The 22,086-nt window shown below is 44.9% G+C and overlaps 4 protein-coding genes across 6 annotated transcripts in view; 1 reads left to right on the top strand and 3 right to left on the bottom strand.

Annotated features, from left to right (window-relative positions):
* Window positions 1-13,611, bottom strand: part of LOC121597167 (protein pinocchio) — a 29,136-nt gene extending 15,525 nt beyond the window's left edge. The window contains exons 1-2 of the mRNA XM_041922744.1: window positions 13,027-13,611; window positions 11,345-11,788 (exon numbers count right to left, since the gene is read on the bottom strand). Of these exons, the coding sequence (XP_041778678.1) occupies window positions 11,345-11,612 (268 nt within the window). The 5' untranslated portion in view covers window positions 11,613-11,788; window positions 13,027-13,611. The remainder of the gene's footprint in view (window positions 1-11,344; window positions 11,789-13,026) is intronic.
* A 231-nt stretch (window positions 13,612-13,842) lies between these two features.
* On the bottom strand, window positions 13,843-17,370 carry LOC121597163 (TBC1 domain family member 23). Its single transcript, XM_041922739.1, has 2 exons — window positions 17,005-17,370; window positions 13,843-16,781 (listed from the first exon to the last, which is right to left on the bottom strand). The coding sequence occupies exons 1-2, from the start codon at window positions 17,019-17,021 to the stop codon at window positions 14,600-14,602; spliced, it is 2,199 nt and encodes a 732-aa protein (XP_041778673.1). The 5' UTR covers window positions 17,022-17,370; the 3' UTR covers window positions 13,843-14,599.
* A 249-nt stretch (window positions 17,371-17,619) lies between these two features.
* Window positions 17,620-22,086, top strand: part of LOC121597164 — a 30,698-nt gene continuing 26,231 nt past the window's right edge. Inside the window, exons 1-2 of one of the 3 annotated variants that reach the window (XM_041922741.1) lie at window positions 17,620-17,949; window positions 18,061-18,316. In XM_041922741.1, coding sequence (XP_041778675.1) covers window positions 18,187-18,316 — 130 coding nt within the window. In that variant the 5' untranslated portion in view covers window positions 17,620-17,949; window positions 18,061-18,186. The remainder of the gene's footprint in view (window positions 17,950-18,060; window positions 18,317-22,086) is intronic. The other 2 variants (XM_041922740.1, XM_041922742.1) reach the window with 2 other exon arrangements.
* LOC121597170 lies at window positions 20,917-21,814 on the bottom strand. Its single transcript, XM_041922749.1, has one exon. It carries the CDS (start codon window positions 21,713-21,715, stop codon window positions 20,993-20,995), a length of 723 nt encoding a protein of 240 aa, XP_041778683.1. The 5' UTR covers window positions 21,716-21,814; the 3' UTR covers window positions 20,917-20,992.

Here is a 22,086-nt window from a genome sequence, read left to right as displayed (position 1 = left end):
TGAGGATGCTTAAACTGCATCTCTAGGGTAGCCTCGATGGCTTGGTTGGACAAGTAGCGCGAGCGCTTTTAGCCGGAGGATCGTTAAATGGTACCACTTTCAAATCGACTGCTGCTCGTGTCCGACGCCTACGGAAAGCTTCGACGCGACACAAACATTAAATGCCAATCAATCGCAACAAATGGTGCTGTTTGGCGTCGCCGACCAAATTGGAACGGGAGCAAGAGAGAGAACGGCCCTCTACACCTTTCCGGGAGCAGAAGTTGTATGAATGAATGTAATTTTCTATTTGTTAAGTAAGCTACAATGAATAATAATATTCAACCAAAGTGGTCCGGTCAACAAAGTACAAATCTCTTTTGGGGAAAAATATAAATGAAGCTTGTACGTATTAAAACACTACATTTAAAAAAGCGTCCATTTATAGGTCTAAGTGTCACACACGAGCATTACGTAACATCTAATTCTATAGCTTTCCAAACACATTCCTTCCCTTGCGTCAACCGGCATTCATAGAATTGTACTGGCACGGATCACAATGCGTTTACAGAAATTCTCATCAGACTGAGAAAACAGTTCCATAAAACATTACTCCAACCATCCGGAATGCGCTATCTCTGTCTATCCTTCTTTTAAGGTACAACAACTCCCATCCCTCGCTATCTATTATGGATAACGAACCCCCGCCAGAAATAACTCACTGTCGCCGCTAATAATAGCACGCCTGAATGCAGCCGCCTGGTATACGGCGGGCGTCAAAGCGCCGTTTTCCATTGTCTCCTCCGCATTGTGGCAGACGAGAGAGAAGGGAATGCCTTTAGTAAATCCATTCAACACACTTTACCTGCAGCCGCCGGGCTCAATCACGAATCGCGGATTCAATTGGAACCGATTTTCGTATTTCGTCACCGACACGCAAAGTCATCAACACACCGTCTGGTTGATACTGACCAAGGTGCAATCCGGCGAAAGATGTGTGTAAAATATTTGCCATACTTTCTCCGCTCTTGTGTTGAACTCGATACGATGATGGATGATGATTATTGTTATACTTTTCCTGATCAAAAGTCGCCAGAAACGTCGTCGCGTTCTTCACTGCGCCACGTCTAGTGTCTCGCTGGGAAGATGTGTGAAAGATGCGAACCTCTTTTTTGCACACATCTTGTGCCCTTGGTTGACGGACACAGCAGGATATAAAGAGCACTTCTCCTCCTATATTCCTGACTCTCCATCCTCTCCTATCCCTTTAAAGAGGGTGTAAAAATAGCATATACGTACCCAAACGGGGGGTGTGCTGCTATGAACCGATGGTTTAAAAATATTCTACATCATTACGATACGAACCAACGTCTCAACCCATTCACCCCACCATCGATCGTTGGCATGGCTAAACCACTGCACGGTATGTGTTCCGTCTAACAGTGTCATATGATGTGCGATGTGATGTGCCGTACCTGGTGCTGCTGATGCTGACCCATGCCTGTCTCCTGTGCGTCATGAACGTCGGGCGTCTACACATCAAGGGATGGACAACGCCAGGCTACAATATCATGTGACCGTGACGGATTTCGCGGTCACGCTTTGTCAATCTTGGTAATCTCTGGTTTGTTATTATTTAAATTTTTTTTTCTGCACTTCGTTGATTCTGAAAAGACCTGCTGATTACAAAAAGAAAGAGTCTCTTGGATGCTCACGAGAGATTATACGCAATGGGCATATTCGACTACTTTGTCCAACCTCCAGGTACTTTCAAGACCCATGGCGCTTACCTGTCCCAATCCCCATACCCATACAATCACTGATAAAAATGACTCAGTCAAACTTTAAACCTAAACTACCGTAGCAAACCTGCAACTCCGTATCAAATTGGCATATATTTATAGCTAACGACGAGCTGCTGCTCATCCTCGTGCTTACTGATTCGATGTGCATGGAACTTGTACACTGGTTTACGCGAATACTCCGCTCATCCCCATCTGCCACCCCTTGTTTCTCGTTTACAGGGAAATCGGACGACACACGACGTTTTCTCGCCTAAGCGGCAACCCTAAACTGATTAGACGGACGAGCGACGCGCGCGTGTGCTTGAATCAATTTGTTGATAGCGCGAACATCACTCACACATACCACAACCTACACCTTTTCTGTCTTGCTGTTGTCGTTGGAATCGTGGGTGTAGAAGTGTAGCATGGTCAATGCCACCCTACATCACATCGCCCACAATCCGCAGAAGGAAGGTCTATTTGAGTAAAAGTCAGCGTCGCTTACTGTTTTTGTGATCAAATTTGGATGATATTTTCACAATAAGTAAGACGTACGCATAAGACCAACAGATCGGGACCGGAAAGTGTAAATAAATTACAAACCTAACCTTACCGATGACCGAATCTTGGTATAACTAAATGAAAACCAACTCAACGCAACATCTGGACAACGGATGTTATTCGGCGAACTCGGGGATGTTATTCCGCTCGAGATTGGAACGCTAACAATAATGCTGTTTTTATTGATTCTGAAAATTTGCAACCAATACTAACACGAGGAATTGCTTGTGAAAGGCATGAATATCGCCCGAGAATACATTTTAAAATTCAGGTTATGTGGAGATTACATACCAAGAGTTTGAAACAACTGCAAATCCCACCTGCAATCCCTATAAGGTCTCGTGGATTTGGGTTGTGCTCCAGAAATCAACTCCTTTGTCATCTTTCCTTCTTTTCGTCTTTCTTACTTGTTTATTCTGTTTTAATTCCACAAAAACCAAGCCTTTTTCGTTTTTATTTAACCAGTCCATAACCTAAATACTTTCTCTAGCTATAAAAAAAAAAAAAATTACAACGAAACATTGTGCCTATCCCATCAAGCACGTTTCTGAGTGGGTCTTTGACAACTTCCAGATCAGTCGACTTGATTCGACCAGGTACCGAATGACGCAAATCGTGTGTGTTTGTGTGTATGTATGGCCCAACAGGGAGATGCTTTGGCCAAATGGTTTGAGGAGAGGCGAAAGAACTCCGTTGGAGCCAAAGCCTCTCAAAACTATTCAAACAACGACAAATGGTTTGAGGCATGTTCAATTAACAATATTCACAGGTGAGAGAAAGAAAGAATCCACTACCAATAAAAAGGCCACAACAAATTTTCCAAACAACGAAGGGCTTTTTTATTGCTTGTTTGATACTTCTTCATCGATCACGCACAGAGAAAAAGCTAGACTTTAAGGGATTTCCGACACAAGCCCTGACACAGGTGTGGAGCTGTTTTTTGAAGGAAGACAGCCACACATAGGCGCTCAGCGGCAGCTTCAATGTATTTCCTCTTAATCAATCGGTTTTATTGCGAATCAATCGTGATCACTGTTTGAGCCGCACAGCCGGGTGATCGAGACAACGTGGAGCAAACAAGCCGGTACACACCACTATAGGGGTGCATGAAAAACTTTAATCAAAACGACACAATGGTTTATAGGTGAAGTGCCGGGGGGCCACGTGAAATGCGGGTGCATACAGTAAAAAGAAAACTTCTTTTGCGCATGTGACGGACAACGTGAGGATTATGCAAATCGCGTGCAACATGGGGATGTTTTGCCTTCTACTTGATCGCTCCAATCTCGGATGCTGGCGGTGAATGCGGAGGCAGAGAAAAATCTGTCATAACCTGACGTTTATCGTGTGCTGAGATGGACGATTTTCCTCTCACTCTCTAGTTGCGCGTCGATCAAACCCACGATCTGCCAGAAAGATGTTTGAGTTATACGCCTATGATTTACATACAATTGGCCTCGAGTAAAAGTCAAATCTCGTCAGCAGAGGCTGCAATTATGAAATTATATAACAAGGACGCAGTAAGGGGAGGAGGGAAGGGAGAGAAAGCGACGCTTTATTGAATAACCTTCAGGTGAGATAATATAATTGCAACTGGGAGGCATTTTTTCGCCAATGGCGCCCAAACATCCATCCTCTACTAATGATGGCACACGCGATGACATGCATTCTAAGGTGGCATTCGGAGAGGAGGTCGAACTTTGACTCACTTCTAACACCTTCGGACACGATGATCAGTGCCGACTAACGTGCCCATGGTGTGCGTATGTGTGTGCGAGCGTATAAAAACGATCCGAACAATCCACACGTAGAAAAAGCACACCCAAAGGCGAATATGCACATGCGAACATGGAAATAGCCTCACCAGTCATTGCTTTTTGCGTTCACATTTAAAAGCCTGCTGAAGGTAATGCATGTTTTTGCAATCCAACACATCACCCCTCTGCCGTTCGCGCCGTAACGATTTATTTCACACGTGACCGATAATTGTTCTCTGAGCGGGACACTCGCACATTTGGCAAGAAATGGGGAGTGACATATTGACAGAAATGCTATGCTGGCTGGAAAGAGGGGCAATTTATTGTGATGTTTTAAGACAAAAAGAGCGAATCACGAAATCGACACGACTGATGGGATGATTCAATCATTGTTCATGTCGGTTTACTTTGAAAGAGATGAAGGCTTGAAATTATCCATATCGGATGAAGAGTGGGTTTCCGATCATTTTCCGTAGTCAAAATAAAATTTTAATGAAAACAGGATTCAGGATATTCAATTATAACAAATTACAAAAAAAAATCGTCTCCCGGAAAAGATCGAGATGGACCAATATCAAACAACACGTTGAGATAAAAAGTATTAACATTGATAATAGAATGAAGTTTAAAGCGAATTTTATCAGTCCTGATAACCTTTTGCCCTCACAGACACGATTATCTTTCCATTTAAAAAGAGGAATGTCCTACCAAAGGGCAAAAATCATACCAGTTGAAGAAAAATACCCCAACACCTCAACATAACGTCGCGTTAGTACGGAAATAAATGACACTGCAAATGCCCACAAAAGCGATATCATTTTTCAGCGAAAGCCATCACGAACCAGCTGGCAACACACCGACGTTTCGACTTGTATCCAATAGCGAGTGCAACAACAACAAAAAAGCCATCCCTCGGACTTGGTCCGTTATCGATGAACCCGTTCTACTGAAGCTCTTGTGTGTCAGCCAAGAAATAGCGCAAAAAACAGGTGCAAAAATCTTAAAGGCACACACATATTCGTGTCAGGGCGTATTAACCAACCAGTAATCAGCTATAAAATGCACACGCTGGTTAGACCTAGGGGGAAGGGGTTGTTGATGGTGAAGGGTCGACTTGTCTTGTCGGTCTGAATGCAGCACCACCCGAGGAGCAGCAGATAAATATAAAAGCAAGCCATTCGTGTAGGATAAAATAAAGCAAATCCCAACCAACGGGAATGTATGGGGCAGTGAGTCAGATAGCTGATAATATAGAGCAAAAATCTCACACCCCTCCTTTAGAGCCACTCATTATAGAGGAAGGGGGGGGGGGGGGGTTTAGTCGACTGGCAGTAGTGGCTAGCATTCGATTAAACATATTTATTTAAACACATACACAGTATTACACGCGTGCGGGCTGATAAGATCCCTAGTGTGTTGCATGTGGTTGGTGGAAATTGGCCGACATTTGATTCCCACTAGTGTATGTGTTTATGTATGTGTGTTAAACAGTGTCAACATTTGAGTATGAATTTGAAAAAAAAACACAATCACACACACAACACGTTACCGAATCACACACCGTTGCTAGGCACACACGAAAATTCATTTATCACAATTCCGCCACAGCCACCCCCTCTCTGGTTGTATACACAACCCTACCTTGTTGGATGCCAAAATGTATGTCCAATCCCCCCCCCCCCCCCCAATCTCGCTAAGCTTCACACCTCCATCACATTGGACAGTTTGTGTGTTTGGCAGTTATTTTTCGCATAGCACCTACACGCTTTTCTCTCCCGTAATTCGGCAACACATCGGCAGTTGATAGAACTAAAAGGAGCAGAAAACGAAATGAGAATAGAAGAAGGAAAAAATTAACTTTTTTAAAAACAATTTCGCAGAACAAGGGCCGGGCCATGTTGAAGTTCTAAGAGTATCAGGCCGTACCGGGTGTAGCTGGCACTTGTCGTGCATCTAGGTTTTGTGGTTATGAAAACTATGCATCTAGTTTTTGTCTTTCACCCATACCATCCTACCATACACTATTCCGTTCACTTCCAGCAAGGATACTTGTTTAGCGTCCCTACCATCCGTGTATTTGTGCTCGTGACAAGCAGAGTTGCATCTCTATCGCTAAGCTCTCGTCTGCTCCATGCTCGAAAGGTTCATCCCAGTTCGAGCGGGTAAGGCGTCAAACACGGCCATTGCTCATATAATCATCATCATCATCATCACGCGAATGCCGGTGCAAGCAAGTGCATCAGGCAGTTTGCTGATGCAATGGCAACCGACCATCCCGTGGCATTGCTGTTGCTGCTACCATCCCAGTTGTCAGTTGTTGGTTACGAAGAAGCGAATCCCGGTGGCGGCATTATGCCGAGATTGTTTGCAAACAATTTGTTACACTAGCCTGTTTACTTGTGAGATTGTTTTGCAATTTAGCGGATTAGAATCAAAATAGAAGTTTCATCTATTAAACAAATAAATAGAAGAAAGATTTACATTCAAGTAACCGTAACCATGAACCCTAAACATCATAAGATGGAGCATTCATTTAAATTTAACAAAACAAACACAACACAACGTTACGAGTTTCGTAACATTTATCAAGAGACACGCTTTACTTGTATATTACTTGTATATTTCTAGGAACGGACGTAGTACCCATCTTTAGCGGGATGTGTTAGATGGTGCTAATTCTTCGCAGTGACATTACAACGACCATATAATCATCCGACACCCTGAGATTGGTCACCAGTATGTACACAACGACAGTGATAGGCAGGATTTATCTCGTAAATAGTGTAAGTGAGATTATATGAGTCATCTGGGATCTTCATCTGATGCTTTAACCTACAAACGGAGACTCAGATAAATAAACTAACGAAGGTTTGAGATCAAAATCATTCAAATGATCCCTCCTGCTAGTACTAGTGCGATTCAGACCCATTTAAATGCTTCGTAAAACATCTTGTTCGGCGATAATGATACTTAGACGTTGTTTGCGTCGTTTAGAAACAGAACGACAAAAATCCCCGGGAAATTATGGGTCTCAAGAATTTCCGGCCGTTACAAAACACGTTCCGGCAAGAGCGTAAACAAACCTCACACGAGACCGACCTCTTGTCGATTACAAGCAAAAATCAATTCAACTAATGTGTATTGATATTATCGCATCGTGGTTTGTTTTTCAACGCAACCTCCTCCACCACCCCACCTCCAGTGTTTAGGAATCACGAAACAAGTGCCGAGAACCGCACTCCCACCATCCGCCACCCAAGGACGGAACGTTTCCATTGCTCGATGACCCGTTTTGCATACAAAAGCAGTCATTACATTGCCACCGGCTCCAAAATTTGTCAATGCACACATCACCCCCTAACCTTCGCCACCCCCGGCTACTACTAGTTGCAATGCGTACGGACAGCTTTGTGGTAGATAGTCCGGTGGACGCTCACAATCCAATCCTACACCACGGGCATTCAAGCTAGAGGGGACACGACCGCATATTTACGCATGCGACGTCACCTGTAGATTGACCGGGTCGAAGGTTGAACCCACCCCAAATAAACGACGCGCAATTTTTTTAATGTAAATTGACGTCACTAGCGTCAACGCCGATCCAAAAGGATGCTGTACGAAAGCTTTATTCACTTTTTGTTAGGTATGGAAAACCCCAGACCAAGTAAACATAACCAAAAATTTCGGCTATTATGATCACATGTTGTGAGATGAATGCAAAACGAAAACAACGAGCCGAGACGGTCCAAATCTGAATCATCAAAACCGCATAAACTTTATATTAGAGTCCGCCTGCTTGGGTTGGCAAATCCGAACCGGTAATCGAACTGGTTAGAACCGGTCCATGCCGCATCACGGGCGGTGGCGTCGCCACTTGTGCAATGATGCCTCTTGTTTACATCGCACAAAAAACTTTGACCACTACGGAAGGTCTTTCCCGGGCACGCACAGTACAATGATCGTGATAAGAAGAGGTGATGGTGGTGGTGGTGATGGGAAGGAATTTCCCGACCACAAACATCCGGAGACGGTCATCATCACCGTCTATCAAATGCGCGCGCGCATGCCACCACAAGACATCAAATGTCGCTTACGACGAAATTGAGTGTTGAACCAATTGGTGGGTATTTGGACAAGGTCACATCAACGCATATTTTCCAAGGTGCAGTTCCTTCCGCATTCTATCCCGCGGGGCTTGAGTCACTGTCATCAACTGACTCCAGAGCAACTCGCGACTGCGTACTTGTACTGTAACAAACCTGTCCAGACAACGCTCTTCTAGACTCTTCGGGGATCTAGCCTCGAGGAGGGAGGAAGAGACACCATTTCAAAACCCGCTAGTAGTTCCATCCCCTGGCTGGTCACGTGACGATGGATGGCATTGTTAGTTATGGGAATTTTGTCATGCTATCGCCCGTTCCATCATCGCCAGCCAGATGGGCGGTTGATTCGTGGATCAAGAATTTGAACGCTACCGAAACGGGTTTTGCTTGGCTGTCCCCACTAACGTGGCAAAACCCCACAAAGAAATCCCACTGTATGCTAATTTCTATCAACGGTAAATCAAATACTGAACTAAGCAGCAGCAGTTCATGATCAAACTTCAAAACGATCAAAAACCACGTAGACAATAGGGGGGGGGGTTTGGTCGCAACGGCTATGTTAATTAAACGTGATTTTCCGTTTCATTAGTCGTTTGTTATTGGGAATGGTTAAAAGTGTGAATTAACTCACTTTGGTATCTCCACAATTATTGCAACTCGTGCTGCTGTTCGGTGCTCTCTGATTGTTCCCGATGATCATTTTTGGTTTACAAATATAATTTAACGCAGTATGGTAAGTAAAACCGTCGCTCAAGCCTTATCTTTTAATTTGCTTTCCAACAGAATTGGCCAAAACGGATTTAAAGTTTGTTAGCATCAACAATGCGCATATTGGGACGATGGTCGTGCGGCAATGAAAAACATGTTATTCTTATAACAAACATCCGTTTCAGCTTGCCAAAATAACCGAAAATTTGGATGCGTATAATACAGCTATTAGGTGTATAATAAACGTCTAGCCAACATCGTAAATAGTTCTTCGGAACAGGCTGTATTTGTTTTATTCAGGAGAAACGGAACTGTACAATTTTAATCAATACCTGATAACCGATAAAGTGATAATTTCCTTTCCAACTTACCCTATAACCTACATACCCCCAAGCAGCACGAGACCTCGAGCAATGCGTCATCCGCCATCATGCGACAACCGTAATATCACGATTCATTTTGAGATCCAACATCTTATCTTTGGACAAAACGGAAGTAACTCAACGCCACCGTTCCATCAAACCCATTCTTGTCTATCTGTTCCATAGCATATTGAAGGTGGAAAAGGAACATCGATTAGGAAAACAGCCAAGCACCCTGGACAATTGTACCCCCAAAGTACTACTCCCCCCGTTGCTTGCGTAGGTTAGGTACAGACGAGATTCGTAAACAGATCATATCGCCCGAAAGACGTCATTGCTTGTGCAAAGTCTCGCGCGCACCCCTATTTCATCAGCCAATGACGACGAAGAGCGAGAGAGCCGGAGCGATGGAAATTGAGATGAAAAAGCGCAATAACAACATCAACATCGACGGTAAAGCTCTGGCACATCTGGGAAGTAGGATGGTGCAGTGGGGTGGATTGTGCGTGGATGCAGTAAGTAAGGAAAAAATACTTATTTTAGGAGACACCACGAGGTGGTACCTGGACAGTGAAGTGTATTTAAGGATCGAGAAACCTTTCCTCTCCTTTTTTGCAAACAAAAAAAAACACGTCGAACACACATGAGCACTTTGTCCTAAGTGATGGGGCTGGAGAAGACCAAGGGAAGGATGTGCACGCACATGCTGTGTTTCGTCTTCATAATCAGGAAAGAGGCTCGTTCCATTCCGCCCGTTGCCGAGAGCTATCAATCCCGAGCGAATCAATTGAAGCGAGTGTATACAAACAAACACAAACCACAGTGAGAAGGTCCGTCGTCCCAATCACCTTTTCGCATCACTTCTTGCGATCATGAGCGAGGGCTATCTCTCGACACGGCCTCGAACCTCAGTTCGGTTCTCCTGACGATTAGATTACGTTTGCACCATGTCATCCCACTGTCCTGCCCGAACACAGGCGTGGAGGCGTGCAATTTCTACCACTTTTTCTTTTTCTTTTTAAATGAGTGCAGGAGCAAAAAAGTTACTTAAAAGATTGTATGTAAAAATTACATAAATATGTTATTCTCTCCTCAATAACTAATAATTAATATCTCCGATCCGATGAGGTCGATTAAGGCCTTGATCTGTCTTGAACCCCTCACCCTATTGCAAACATTCTCAAAGAAGCTGAGAGCAAAACAAGCGTCTACACGCTTACTGCCGATCGGACGATTGGTGTTTGTAAAGCAGATTATTACCGCAATATGTTTTTTTCTTCTCTATTTTCACTCCCAAGAGATAGGAGCGAAAAAACGGCACACAGAGCCGTGCAAATCGTCAAAAACAAGTTCCTTATTTCTGTTGACAGGCCCGATTAGGAACATCAAGAGAATGGATACGATCAATACTGCATCAGCAGGACCGCCGAGCTGAAGCGTCACCGTACGCCAGAGCGCAAGTGAACACATAAAGCATACCATAATCGACCGAGAAAAGAAATGGTGCACAAGAGAGAAATATAGCTCGCTTAGCTTACTACACCAGCTAAGGGTATTGCCGTGTGTCACGTATCTCCGCGTTCAAGGAAGGATGTTAGCCATAGCTTCACTGCAAAAAAGCTTGTTTACTCCAGAGTTTGTGTGCGGCCAGGAGCCCGTCGTCGTGTAAACTGTCAATAGTGTTGCATCTTGCAGGAACTGGGGCAGTGGATAATTAATGCGGGATAGTACGTCATTTGATTGCTAGCGTCACAGTAGTGCCTGTTTACCGGAAGATGAATGTACACCACGACACGAAACGCTTGATCCCCGCCAGTACCGTCAATGAAGCGGCAGGGCGATTATGGATAAAGCGTATGCTAAATAATTGCATAAATATGTCGCTCGATACCAATCTACAACATTTCACACCGATCAATAGGCTTTAAATAGTACTGGGATACTGGAAATAGTAAACGGAAACAAAATTAGCACAGCGCCATACGTTTTTACTTAGACATGTTGACGACTGACTGTTTGCTTCCTCTTCATTTATGCGTGTAGCGGTTTTTTTATCAATTTAAATTAATCCAAATATTTGGATCACTTACCCTTCATTAGCTGGTTTAAATTCGACACAACCGAGGTCGAGTTTAGCCCGTAGTAGGTCGTAACTGAGCGAGTTAGATTCGAGGCTGCCAGTTGCCGCACAATCTGTTGCGATCCGGCCGTTGAGCGCATCAGCATATTCGCAGTTGGTGGACCAACGCCACCACCACCGACAGAAAAGTCGGGATCGTCCGCATCGAACACCACGTTGTCCTCCCATTCGGACACAATGTGTCGGGAAGCAAAGGTGCCATTATCATACGGTTTCATTGTAGCAAAGCCTTTACACACTCACTACGTTACGAAGGATACGGAATCGTTCGTTTTGCTTCTTCTAGCTTTGACGCTCGAATGGTACGCTTCGATGAACGATGCCTGTGGACGATCCCGACTTTTCTGTCGGTGGTGGTGTAGTTTGACCTGTCTGTGAGGAGGTGTGGTTTGACCTAAAACAACAAAACAATTTCATTAGACCGAATAAAGACCAGTTAAGGGAAGCAAAAGCGCATCATGATTATTCAGAGTGGTTAATTAGCTGTCAACGGGTACAGCCATAGAGCGGGACTTTCTGCCGACCCCGGAGACACAAAGAAATCCCTTCTGTTCCCGGTTTGGCCGACCAGTGAGGTCTAGCAACTTACGCACACGCATATCATTACTTAACACGGCCGATGGATACATGTCAGGAAAGGTGATCTATTCAAATCAGGTAAGAGCATGTGACCGGGCTGGCTTACGAAGGATGTAACGGTCCAAGGCTGTTGTTTAAAAACAACCAACCCGAAGAAAAAGTATGAATTACTACATTAATTCCATTCTGAGCGTTACTTCTAAAAGCTAAAACACGACGTACCCACGTGGCGGCGGTGTGTTGGGGTGCGCTACACCATGCGACTCTTATCGGTCAATGTGATGTGGACCTGGCGATGGGTAGCAACAACAACAAAATCAACAAACGTGTTCGCTATAAATCAGGTATCTAGCAGCTCTAAAGGAAAGATTAAACAAAACCGGTGCGTACACGTGCATGCCAAATAAATTGTCTAATGGGTTGCTTTTTACCGGCCAAAGTACGTCTTTGACGAAAATAGTTTCCCGTTCAAGGTGCAAAATGGAGCTTATGATGCCCCCAGATAAGCAGCACATAAATTTCCATTTGCAAAAAGATCTAATTCTGTCATACGGAAACGTGCGCACAAAGCGTTCCAGGAACAGATCCTTCAAAAGAAATGTACCGAAAATACCAGCACGAGAAATTCATTTCCTTGTCGCTCTAAATTTACTCACACCTTATTATTCCATAAAGTGGTAAAGCTTCCTTCTTTGCGAAAGTCTCATCGCCGCCGATAGCATTACCCGCATAAAAACGGCTCGCAACAGCTGCTGGGTCGGCAAATAATCACTGTTCAAATAGACTGACACAGCTAAACTGCTGAAATCGTGTCCCTACTGCCGCCCGTGTTGTTGTTAACTCGAGTTAACTCGGACGTGTTTGTGTGTCGCTGTGGACAAATTATTCGGTACCCGAGTCGGTGATAGCAAAACCCCAGCCGCTTTCAATCCTAGACACTGTGAGCGAAATGAATTGAGGTGGGAGGGTTGAACCAAAGAGCAAAAAATAAAGGTCGCGCAGAATAATAACAGAGCGGAATTAAGCGTGGCAACAAGATAAAAAGGGGCTCACCTGTTCAGCTGGCCGCTGCGGTTCGATGGTTTGGGAAAATATCCAGGCGCGCAGGGCGGAGAGATGTTCGTGCCCCTGCTTGTTTGTTATCACGATTATCACCTCATGCAAAGAAAACAAACTCCTTGTTTCTTGCTGTTTTTTGCTATTCCTTCGTCAGCATCGCCCAATGCACCCCGTCCAGCATGTGCAGCGTATGTGTGTATATGATGATTTTATTGATTTTTCAATGAACTGATACGGACACCGAGAATTGCATCTGACGGTTAAAATGCATCAGAGAAAACTAGGAGAAAACGAAAATAGTTCACAGCAGCGAGTGCGCTCCACTTATAAGCCACCGAGAGGCCAACCAACACACAGGCATACGCTCGCCACTTTCACTGAGAAAGTTCGCTCCCAACGGTTTTCCCTTGTTTAAATTTTTATCACACTAATTTTCCACACGTAATGCAAACTCGTAGATATGTGTATTCCAAGTGCATGCATATCGCAGCTGAAAGGGTGTCAGTTTTTGGCCCGATAAGCCTAGTTTGCTTGCCGAAAGCGAGCGGGCGCAGCGAAAAGGCGAAGAGAACACACATACAAGTTTTCCCTCGATTTTTTTTGTTTTTCAGCAGTATTGTGACATTTCTGTTGCGCGCACGGTGTGCGCTTCTGTCGGTCATCACGTTGACTGTGAAGAAAAGCATTTTTCGATGCATGTTTTCAAATTGAACGTTTTAGCCAAGCAAATATTACATCAATATTCTTATTGGAAACGTAGTAATGAATCCTAAGGCAAAAGCATGGGTTGATCCCATTAACAATTCACTAAATCATACGGTTACATCGGTATCTTTCGGATGAATGGTACTGATAGAAAGAATTCTTATATTTACATTTGGACTTTAAAATCTTAAGTAACAACACCCACTGCTTAATGCCTACCTTGGGAAGGATAAACTCTGGGTGAAGATTGGTTTTGTATTTCTATACACAAGCTTCTTCGCATGTTCTTCGCGTGTCACAACGTCTCACTCTACTGAAGGGAATCAAATGGAAATCTCAGATTCAGTTCACTTTGCTTATATATATTCATCTTCAGGGTGAAGGTCGCAAGGAATCAGTTTTCTGTTTATCGACAATCGACACAATATGTTCAGCAACATTTCTAATCGTGCTACAATATGTGTGTGTGCAGCTATACAAAATGCTACGAGTGCGTGTGTGTGATTTTCCCTACACGACGAAGATAAGTATCGGACATAGATTGGGGCGCACGATATTAACGACGATGGACTTTTAGCCTAATGCATGATGAAAATAGTCTCAGCTAACTAAACAGACATAAAAACGATCGCAGGTAACGATTAAAATAAAAACCAAATTTTCAAAAAATCAACGAAAATAACAACGATAATCATACGAAAAAGATACTACATTACTTCTTGACTGCTGATAAGCACTGAGATGATGATGGCTGCCGGATGTGGTGGTAACAAAATCGAAACGCTCTAAACTTAGCGCGCGGGGTATAAGGGACAATGCTATAAGGACGGACTAGAAGCCCTCACTGCGTTGCCTCGACGGTTCACGTCTGCTTGACAATGTGCCGCGAGATCAGATCAGTCACTTCGCTCGCGTTCGGTATCAGAAACCGATCCATATCCGTAATGACCAGGTTCTCCTCCTCCGGGTAGCCGTACTTGAACGTGATCAGGTCTCGATGTCGCTTTTTGGCCGTAATTTTTACAATGCTCTGGAGTTGCCGACGTACGATGATTCGCGCCCGATCCCGTCGTGTTTCCAGCTCACGCAGCACTATCATATGCTTGGCCGTTACAAGCAGGTAGCTGTCGTACATGTATCCATTCAGGTGTACCTCTTGGCACTTGAAGTATCGTATCACATCCGGCCCCTTCAAAAAGCTCTGTATAGAAACGATCTCTTCCGTCGGATCTGATTGTTTTTGAGAGTTCGTTTTAGCGCCCCGCACCACCAACGATGACTCACTGGCGGCAGAATTCAGCTCATCCTCATCCTCTTGATCCTCCCCGATGCTGAACACCGGTGGAACGTTTCGGTATCGCTTCCCATTACGATCATTCCGAGACACATGCTTCTCACCACCATTACCCGTCCGGCTAGAACCAGGCTCGTTCGCATTCGGGTTGGAAATGTAGTCAATAAGCTTTTCCTTCACCTCGGCCGACTTGGTTTTCATCGCAAGCGACAGTTTGCTGAACAAATCGATGGTCGATTTCCGGTCACCCGCAGTGCCATTGTTGTTGGCCGTATGGCCACTGCGTTGATTGCCTCGCTTGAGACTGTTCGTTGCACTGCTATTCGCACTGTTGGCACCGCTGTTGAGGGCTTTTGGGTTGTTGTTGTTTGCGATCGCCTTTCCTCCCCCATACCGTAGCTGCTCCTTATTACACAGCAAGCATTTAAGCGGATCGTGATCCTCCAGACTGTCGACCATGCCCTCGCCGAAGTACTCGTGTATTGCTTCGTATCCACCTGTCAGCAGCGAGACGTATTTGGTATTTTTCTGCAAAAACGACGCCACCACCATGTGCGTGTACTGGTCCTCTTCCAGCCGTCCCGACCCCAGAAAGCACAGATGTTCGCCGCCCGCATTGGAGTTGGCATCGATGGCGTTTCGCTGCGAGCGTAACAATCCCTGCACCGCCGTCTGAAACGCTTCCGGTTCCTGTAGCATTAGATTGCTGTCTAGATGGAAGGCCGTCGACAGGTGCCCCGAGTTGTACTGTTCCGCTGGCCGACAGTCAACCAGGAAGAACCGGACCGCCTCCGGGTGTGGGTTCTGTATCGACGCGTTCTCTATGAGTTCGTTTACCGACACCGGCAAGCAGAGGGCTTGCGACACGACCGATCCTTCCGACTTACTGCTTCCGCCTCGCTGAGCACCGAATAGCACCTGCAGCAGGTCCCGCTTAAAGGAGGCCGGTGTTTTCACGGAGTAATACTGCGCAAGCGAACAGAAGTCGAGCACATCGTCCGCCTCGATGTTGCACGGCATATTGACTAGAAAACCGATGAGCTCTTCTTTGGTAGAAGCTTTCATCGCAAGGATTTGATCGCGCTGGTTAATCAACACAATCAAGCTGAGGAAGAACACGAGGAATGGATCGGACTGCTGGAAGTACAGGTCCCACATGGATAGCACGACCGGCAGTGTACAGGTGGAAGCAAACAGCGTTTGGAACCATCCCATCGCATAGCAATCGGGCGTGATGCGCTTCGTGTCCAGGATGGTACATAGCTCCGGATCGTGATATAGCAGCAGCAGGCGGAACACGTTGAATACGGTCCCATTTTTACCGCAGCCCTTTGGAATGTACGTATCACGAATCGCTTCGAACAGGTTGTACGTATCTGAACGTATCAGCTTCAAAGAAAGCAACGGCAGCATAAGCTCCACCCATCCGTTGTTTGGCTCATACACAAGGTTGCGGTTTTTGCAGTAAAACGTGAGGATCGATTCGAGATCACAAACCACTGACACCTTATCCTCGTCCTCATTACCGAGCTTGCTGACAAACTCCTCACAGTCGGATCGTAACAGTGCCTGGAAGGGAAGGTCGTAGATTTCGTTGAACTGTGCCAGCTGGTCCGGTTTGTTGCGTACCCCCAGGCACACCTGCCACACGTCTAAGCGCAGCGCTTCGGGGAGTGTCTTTCCGTGACATATTGCGTAAATGTCGTCCACCGTACAATCATCCTGTAGCGCTGACTCAAGCTCGATCAACCTGCCGCGGGGAGACATAAAGAAAAATGATGACGAAATAAACACACGAACATGATCGGAAAGGTGACAGAATGTAAAGACATCGTGGTGACTCCCGTCTAAAGAATGAGTCAGCTTGCGCAAGGGGTTCGCTTATCACAACTCCCTTATCACAATGGTAGGGGGCTAAAGCAACCACCTCACGAAAGCAGGGCAGTGTACCGTGACCGAAGAGGTTTTCTTACCACAGTCCGTCCTCCATCGTGCCGTGCAAAAGCGCACAAGGGGGGAGTTTGCACAATACGGGCAGCAACTGCAGCAGCTTTCACGGCAGCACTGGATCTATGTTGTTGTTTCGAGCAGGTTCCGTCCTATTACGTACGTCTCTCTTTCTCACACGGTGAGACGTGGAAGCAGATGCATCGTTACATACGCGGTCAGCCAGTAAACAAACAGCTCTTCTTGCTGCAGCAAACAAGGCAAACGCAAATGTTGTTTGTTCTTAATCCCGTAGTAATTGACTTCACTTTTTGTACAGCAGGCAAAATAAGTGCCAACAAATTTAATTTTCTGCAAATGACAAGTCGTCACAACCGTGCTGTCAAAACGGAGACTGTCGATGCAGGGCTCGTCAGCCGTACATCGTGCACAGTGGGTGTTCCTAATCAGCTGATTTGACAGCAACACGACTGAAAAGCTTTTTCGAGAAATTAATAATATGTTTCGAAACATCGATGCTTCTTCTGAAGATCTTTATGCTTTTATTTTTATAACCAAATTTCTTTCCTCTATCTCGAATACAACCCAGCATTAGCAACCATCTCATCAAAGCAGCTTTCCGGTCTATTGTTGCAGCGTGAAGCTTTTCTAGTGAAAATATCCTTTCTCACAAGCGTTACTTCCAAAGCTTCATTGGTGGTGGCATCGTTATCAGTTTCAGGTAATACACGCGCGTATCTTTGTGTGCGTGCGGTCGGGAAAAGTATATATCAAAAGAAAATGTGACAAGAAAAATCAGTTGAACGGTGTTTTTCCACCAGTTGACTTCGAATTCCGTCGGAGGCACCGAGTGTGACTCCGTCGCGACAGATCAGTTTCAGTACTGCACAACAAAAAAAATCAGAAAATCTTTATATCGTCCGTCGTATACTATTCGAGGGTTAAGAAAACGGATAAAGTGAATCTTACATGTGAGCTGTTTTAGTGATTAAAATTTAATTTAGGCTTAGCTATTTTGAAGAATTACTTTTCTTAGTTTAACTGCTCTCTCTCTCTCTCTTTTCGATTTACTTAAATTAAAGCCATTTTTTTCTTTTAATCCTATATTCTCTCTAACTTCGTTCAACTTCGTGCATTCAATACACTCAGGGTGAAGCGCAAAAGTTTCAGTGTTGTACAAAGGTTTTACCGGGTTTTCGTTTGAACTGATGCGACCGCCAACCGCCAAAGCCAGCGTGGCCACCGGCCAGGCGGCGGCACTAGCCATCCTAGTGTCGCTAGCCACGTTTTCCGCTGCAGTCCCGACCTCGGTACTGGCGGACTCGAAGGAAACGAACGGTAAGTGACGGGAATACCATGTGTGTGTGTGTGTGCGGATAAATTATCTCATTCCCATCCCAACCGTACGTAATCTAATAACTGGAAGCGTCTCGGCAACACTGGAATAATATTTGCCTTTCTAAAGGAAACCCAGATGCTACTAACGGGGCAAGCTTTCGTTGTAGGGAACGCAAAGGGTAGATAATAACAAAATAACAAATTCCTGTGAAACAACGCGACCTACTGTTTGCGCAACAAACCACTACAGTAAATTGCATTTTCACGCAGACTTCGCTGCGGCCTGTTGACTTCGAGCGTGCAGGTAGTTTGACAGAGGATAATTGTTGAACACTGCACAAACCTACACGCAAGTTACATGCACGAGGGGCCAGACAGGAGCCAAATATCTTAACAAATCAACCGTCCCATGTGTTTCCTTTGGCCTACTTGACCACGTATGAAATCGTTGAAGATAAAGTAAAATAACAACAGCTAAAAATTAACGGAAACTCCATCCGGTTGTGCTCGTGAGCACTCTCGGTTCAGCTTTCATTAAGAGTTCAGAAAGGCGTCGGCAAACATGTCACATTACCTGTCTGGTGGATGATTTGCTGGTGGTGGTAGTACGCGCGGCCAGATAGATGCCCAAGTTATTGCGGAAACTTATGGGAAATATGAGTATTTGGAATGTGAGCGAACAGAGAAGAAAGGGAACAATGGTGACCTATATTAATTTAAAAGGCTTGGCGAGCATAAAAACTCATCTGTAAAACAGTCGGAGTGCTCCTTTCACCGATTAGTAGCAAAAAATTTCAACCACAAATCAAAGAATAAAGTTGAATTGTTTAGCAGTTAGCATAACTCTCATCCTGGTTGACAACTTCGTCATACATGACGAAGAACGTTCGCTTACAACGAGAGGCAAAAATTGAAATCCATCATACTCACACGTTCAACGACCGCACCGGTTGGTTGAACTGGTGGAAATTAAAATCATCCAAAATTTCATCGCGGTTTGGTAAACTCAATTACGGCTCACAGAACTGGCCCTGGTTTTACCGCCGTAGGCATCAAGCACGCAATGTGCTTTCCGGTACTCCAAATAGCTCCTATACCACAGTTTAGGTCAGTAAGTTGGGGGTGGTAGCTGAAGAGGAAGAGAGATTGCTAGCAGATTATGCCAGGACCCACACTGTAAAGTGCATGCCTGCACTAGTGACTACCTTTTTTTGCTAGCTTGGAGCGAAATAGGAAACATATTAGCTTGAGGTTGACGATGGTTCGGTACCGGTTCGTGGTTTATATGTTGACCAACCAGGACACTGGTCGACCGCCAGACCGTTTGCAACTGTATACAATCCCCGTTGAAGAGTAGGTCCCGTTTGACCGTAATGATTTAGCGCACAGAATATATAAACATGGCAGGGGCCTCCTGCCATTAGAGTTTGGAACCCAATCCGGTCACTTTACGATACCCCTGTACGGCAGAGATGAAGGTTGACACGCAGCACATGGGTACCACTACCTAACAACAGGTTGCTCTAGCAGCATGATAGCTGGCAGCTTGATATCATCAACGCGTTCGTTTATACCGGGATGAACGCCATTTCCAGGGAAGCGGAGAGAAAGAGAGAAAGAGAGAGAGAGAGAGAGAGAGAGAGAGAGAGAGAGGGTAAGGGCGAAAAAAAGTAATGAAATAATAAAATTTAATTTACGACACTTCACTCCGTTCCGTAATGGACATCAGATTGTTCGCATCCGTCCTTCCAACATCGGACAAGTGGGTCCCATCCGTTGGTCAACTTATCGCCCGGTCGAGGAGTGTCGAGTCGTTAACCGTCAAATGTCGGGAATTAATATCGACTTTTTTGTCCTTTTCCATAGTACTTACGTGGAGTATGTATGAAAAGTTGGTGTAAAATGAGACATTTTTAAATGAAATGTCGCTAATAACACGAATGAATGACTTTCGGACGTGTCTATAGAATAAAGTGTGCTGTAAAAAGATCTAATATAAATATATCATTCTAAAGCTAAGCTAACAAAGATATCTTCCTAGTGCACTGACTTTTTTTTTGCTAAAAAGAAATCACCACGCTGCAACATGTTAATATTTACCCATTTCGTGGCCAAAATCCGATAAGAACAAAAGGTCTCATACCATATTGCACTTTATTTTGGCTTGGAATCTGAGCATAAAGCTGTAATTGTGTTGTATCTAATGTTAATGTCAACTTACGGATAACCGAGATTTTTCAATTTCTCGTATTTACTCTCAGCAAGAGGTTAAATTTTTCCCAGCATTCTAGTGCAACAAAACATGAAAGAGCAGTTTGTACTACGATACGGGCGGTTACGTGACAAGGTACAACATTAACCCTCGTAAAAATTGCCCCTACTGTGTTATCCATAGACTAAGTGTGGTTATCTTGTTTTGGAGTGCTCAGCAATTTACCTGCATCACTTTTCTATTATGTTGTATGTGTATATATGTTGGATATTTATTTAGGATACATGCTCCTGAAAAAGGGTGTTCTTGTTCGGACACTACTTAATTGCTCTCGAGCCCTACTTATTCTGTAAATTACCGCCTTAAGTCACCCGAAAACCTGAGAGCGTAGACTGCTTTTGTCTGCTTTATTTAAAGTCGCGTCAAATGTGAAACAAATCTTTTATCCACACGGCGTGCTTAGCTTAAAACAATGCACCACAAATCATTAACAGCTGCGAGCGAGCCAGCTCGATGTACGAGCGAAAGGATACTTCGGCCACCGTCATGCAGCCAATGTAAGTGCCGCGGATCTTGGCCAGGTCGGCTTGGAATGCTGCTACCTCCTCGCGCATTTCACCGATCGCAGTTGAACTGTTGTTTGCCTTAAGCTCGCTTTCCTTCTGGCGCAGCTTTGCCACTATTCTGTCAGGCGTGTAGAACACGTTATCACCCCGAAACACGTCCAGCAAACGTCCATCGACGACCGATTGCTCCAGCTCACCGATCGTACCGTAGTAGGAGGAAATGTTAGCGCTCAACGCTTCGTCGGCCGCATTAATACACGTCGTGTATGCCACACCGATCACGTTGACCGTTTGGTTGAGTGCCGTCGAGACGAACTGCATGCACTGGCCATCCACAACCGAGCGGTTCTGTGCGTTCATCAGCTCGATCAGCGCATCTTCCTGGCTTGTGACGGACATTACGAATGTTTCCTTTGCCAGCATCATGTCAGTGTGAAACTGGGCGATGGCGTCCGTTCCTTGTCGCTCTAATGTGAGCAGCTGCTGCTGATCTTCGCTCACCGCTGACAGGTAGCTGGGGACGATGGCCCGGAACTTATCGATTACTTCCTGGGCACCGGGACGGCCAGCATAGCTCCCCCCGGCAAGTGCGAGTACATAAACACAAACGAGTAATTTCATCTTTTTAACGATTTGATAGCTCTACTATACCGGAAAACAAAACCGGGACTGACACTCTGGATGCTGAAGCACTGTGTTACCACTGGGAGCCACGGTGTAAGGTTTAAAACAACTTTTTTCGCCACTAACGCAAAAGATAAGATCAGTGGTCATATCGGACGTACGCAACGGAATGATTTATCTTACTGACGGATATTCGGATTACAAATATCCGTTAAAAAGACAAACATTTACAGAGCTGGTGTTATTGTCGTCCTTTTGGAAGGCCAAATCCATCCGCCAAACGCATTGTTTCCGGAAAATGTCTAAGGCTCATTCGTTCATTTGAGTTTATTTTTCGCGTAAAAAAGCACAAACATATTTTATGTTTC

Source organism: Anopheles merus, chromosome 3R, assembly GCF_017562075.2.
Source record: "Anopheles merus strain MAF chromosome 3R, AmerM5.1, whole genome shotgun sequence".
Taxonomy (NCBI): domain Eukaryota; kingdom Metazoa; phylum Arthropoda; class Insecta; order Diptera; family Culicidae; genus Anopheles; species Anopheles merus.
Note: the sequence above shows the minus strand (reverse complement) of the source record. Positions and strands in the feature narration are given on the sequence as shown.

What these genes read in the sequence shown, in the direction of transcription:
- LOC121597170 (XM_041922749.1), bottom strand. Translation starts at nt 21,715, where the DNA reads ATGAAATTACTCGTTTGTGTTTATGTACTCGCACTTGCCGGGGGGAGC.